The sequence below is a fragment of the Epinephelus lanceolatus genome, chromosome 6 (genome assembly GCF_041903045.1).
Source record: "Epinephelus lanceolatus isolate andai-2023 chromosome 6, ASM4190304v1, whole genome shotgun sequence".
Lineage (NCBI taxonomy): Eukaryota > Metazoa > Chordata > Actinopteri > Perciformes > Serranidae > Epinephelus > Epinephelus lanceolatus.
This window is the reverse complement of record NC_135739.1, coordinates 35,410,363-35,414,202: the sequence shown is the minus strand read 5'-3', so window position 1 is coordinate 35,414,202 and position 3,840 is coordinate 35,410,363. Positions and strand designations below refer to the sequence as shown.

General features: G+C 41.7%; 1 protein-coding gene across 2 annotated transcripts; it reads left to right on the top strand.

Annotated features, from left to right (window-relative positions):
* Positions 1-757: 757 nt before the first annotated feature.
* Positions 758-3,840, top strand: LOC117253495 (regulator of G-protein signaling 21-like). Of its 2 annotated transcripts, none has more exons than XM_033620986.2 (5): positions 758-984; positions 1,343-1,402; positions 1,708-1,769; positions 1,916-2,082; positions 2,255-3,840. In XM_033620986.2, exons 1-5 carry the CDS (start codon positions 905-907, stop codon positions 2,441-2,443), a joined length of 558 nt encoding a protein of 185 aa, XP_033476877.1. In that variant the 5' UTR covers positions 758-904; the 3' UTR covers positions 2,444-3,840. The 2 variants fall into 2 exon arrangements, with proteins under 2 accessions (XP_033476877.1, XP_033476876.1); XM_033620985.2 differs by having other exon boundaries at positions 1,705-1,769.

Below are 3,840 nucleotides of genomic sequence, written 5' to 3'. Positions count from 1 at the left end.
TCCCTTTCAAGGGTTTTGCAAGCCTTCCTATTCTTGTGAGCATATTTATATCTTATATATCATAACAAAAAAAATATACACACAATATATAGGGATTTCAATCTACAGTTTGACCATGTAGAAAGGTTTCAACAGTAAAGTAAAATCTTTGTGACTGAAACAAAAGTGTGGTCATAATATGACGTTCTGACAATTGTTCTGACTTCCTGTTGCCTTGCAGACTCTCTCTGTTGCAATCTATTTGCCGTTTCCTCTTTCCCGCACATGGCTGTGGCCTCATGTTGCATGAATTTACACCACATTTTTGAATTTCCTTTTGTGCAATCAATAAATGTCAAAATTGTTGATTTCTGGAAAGGACACAAATCCCAAAAAGTCCTTTCACTTGTCTTCAGCAGGCTTCACTTTTCAGTCCTGTTTCAGAGGGCTTCCAAAACACACACACTGTGCGAAGGTCAGGATTTGCCTATCACAGTACACTGTTACTGTCATTTGCATCTGTGTTGGCAGACTAAAAATAATGTGAACACAGCATGCTTTCAGCCTGTCTGTTTGGCTCGTCCAGTCAGGAGGAGGGAAGGATCTGCAACAGCAGAAAGAAAGGAAGCAGAGAGACATAATAGGGAGTAAGGCATCAAGAGGAGGGGGAGGCATACATGCACAGTGTGAGTATGTGTTGTTTCTAACAGTGAGGTAGGAGGAGAGGAGGAACAGGAGAAGGAGGAGGAAGGGGTGCTTCCTCTTCAGTCTGGGGCTGAGCTGCTGATGTATCCCAGCAGCCCCGGTCCGTAGCAACAGGAAACCTTGGTATAAAAAGCCGCGTCGTAGGGGGAACCCTCCTAAGTGTTTCTCAGCCGCAGCATGACCAGGACCGAGAGCCTGAGAGTTTGGACCTAACAAGACAATGCCCAGCCTAATCATCGAACCACTAAACACGCAAAACTTCATCATGGACAGAGATGACAGGAAGAGAAACAAGAACATGTGAGTGAAACTTACTTACTAACTGCGGTGAGCCGGGCTTCCAGTAAATATGCTGACTTTGGGCTTCATGAAAAATAATTTATGTATCTATTTAATACTAACTGTATTTCCAAAGTGGTGTTTTGCTTTTTTGGCTCTCATGACAAACCTTTCAGACCCAAGAGGACACTCAGGAATATTATGGATGGTATCTCCTGAAAATAGCTTAAGTTAATAATGTCATCTAACTTTACTTCACCACATGCTCCCTTTTCTAATTACTAACATGCCCAACATGCTTTGACAGATTCACTGGACACTAATTTAACAGCAGTAAATCCAGTAGGGGTATATTCATGTATTTCTTATCTCTACACAGCGGAAAGAACTTTATGTGCCGACTCCAGTGCATGTTCTCACACTCGTCAAGCTCTGAGAGGTAAGGAGACTTATGGAGTGTTTTGCATACATTTCAGTTTTAAAATAGCCAGCCTGCTCCTATCATTTCCATCTATGGCATCATGAAAGGATTCAAATGAACTAGAGACACCATGTTTGCTTTGGCACAGCACACACGCACACCAACATATCCCATGGCCTGACATTTTTGTATGAATTTGATAAGCACATCTGCTATGCTTTCTTGATTAGACTGCCTCTGTATCCTCGCAGCTTTCACATCAGCTTTATTTTACCCAAATTTGATTGCAGTTGAGTAATCTAACTTGCATTCTCTCCCAGCAGGCTAAGTTTGGAAGATACCCAACAATGGTCACAGTCACTGGAAAGGCTTCTGGAGTCTAAATGTAGGTTGGTTTTCCTCTGAGGATGAGAATACTGTAAGAACAGTAAATAAAATTTGTGAGAGTTTTAAAGAGAATATTTGTTTTTAAAAGAAGCCGAAAGGAAGTGTTATCTTTGCTTCATGCTTGCTGTGTTTTCTGCGCCTCAGATGGACTGGCCACTTTTCGCAACTTTCTAAAATCCGAATACAGCGATGAGAATATTGAGTTCTGGCTCACCTGTGAGGACTACAAGAAGATCAAGTCTTCATTCAGAATGTCCTCAAGAGCCAAGAAGATTTATGAGCAGTTCATTAAAGCAGAATCTCCTAAAGAGGTAAATCCAACCTAGAAACTCTTAAATTCTTCTGTATCAGACAGTCAGTGCTCAGTTTGTGTCTTCAGTTTTCAGAGTACCAAATAGGAATTGTGGCTGCTCACATGTTGAGTCTAAAATCTCTCGCCCTTGGCTCAAATCCCCTCATTCCTATCTATCTGCCTCATTCCAGATCAACATCGACTATCACACCCGAGAGCAGATCAAAAGGAACGTCAAGACTCCCACCATGCACTGCTTTGACGACGCTCAGAAGATAGTTTACGGGCTGATGGAAAGAGACTCGTACCCGCGGTTCCTCCGCTCGGACATTTATAGAACTCTCCTGGAAAACCTCGCCGCCGACGCAACGAAGGGATGAAAGCACGGTCAGGAGGGGGTGGGGGGAGAGAGAGAACGGACATTAAACCCATAACTGGAATGTTAGAGCTCCTTCAGGAGGAAGGACCGAACACAAAGAAGGAAGGAGACTCAACACGGACACGTACGGAGGCCCCACGCCTCGGCGTCGTCACTAGATCCAGAAGCAAACTGTGCCTTAGTCCCACGTCATGGGAGGATCCCAAAACCGAGCACATCACACCTGAGGACTGTGTACCAAGAAGAATAAACAGCTTTCATGATTATGACCCTGTAGTGTGTGTTTGCACTTGGATAAGTCTGTGTATGCAGGCGCATTGAACACTTTCCACAGTGAATCAGTCAGCGAGGCGACTGAGGCCCGCTCTGGCTGTGGAGCTGCGTAAGCAAACCATGCAGTGGACCTCCTTTGGCCTTCTTTGCAGAGGTGTTTCCTGTGCAGAATAAGATAGAGGATGTAGGATGCAACGGTCACACTCGATCGGCTGTGTGTGGGTGGGTGTGTGTGTGTCTCAGAGAGAGAATGAGAGAGTGTGTTTAGTTGTAGCTTTAAACTGCCACTGACACGGAATAAGCTGTCGCAAAGAGAGTTGGCCAATTATCTAATGACAGCTCTAAGGAAGACAACAAATCTATAGCGAACAGACTCAGTAGTGATATGTCATCCTTAGTAAAGGGTTGCAGAAGGCCACTTAGCTCTGCAAGAGGTGTTCATGTACACTTTAAAAAGGAGATTTTTCTCCCTTTTTTTTTTTTTAGATTGGAGCGATATGGGGTTTTAAAAACTGATACTGCTATTTTTTTTTTTTTTTTAGATTTAAGCTGCCGATGGTTGATATTTTGTGCAAATATTTAATATAATTTTCAAGCTAAAAAACTAAGTAAAAATAGCTGGCATTTTTGTCGCAATAAAAACCCAGGTTAAATATATTTTATAGGATAAAAAAACATTATCCAGCACAGTTTTTTGTGTTGAATCTGAACCAAATTCTGCACTTCCAAGAAGTTCCCTTTTTTATGGCCAGTGGCGTCTAATTTAATTCCTCAGCACACGACTACTGGCCGTGATCTTAAAATTCTTAAAGCACTGAAGTGTCAAGAGTTGTGATTTTTAATGTAATAAACTATTTGAGTGGAATTATTATAGAGATAGGATGTTTCACCTTGCATGATAGGCTGTTAAAACTCCTTGTATACCCTGAGAATATGCCTTATTATTGCTTTCAGAAGCATGTTGTTTAAATGTATTCATAGGGGTTAATAGTTAAGTTAACTTAAAAGTAAAACAATGGATTATTTATTGTTGTTTTGTCACCACTTGAGTACAACCTCGTTGCAGTGTTGGAGTGCTTGTTAAAATGTTAGTGATTTGAATGACATTAAATTATTTAAATTGCC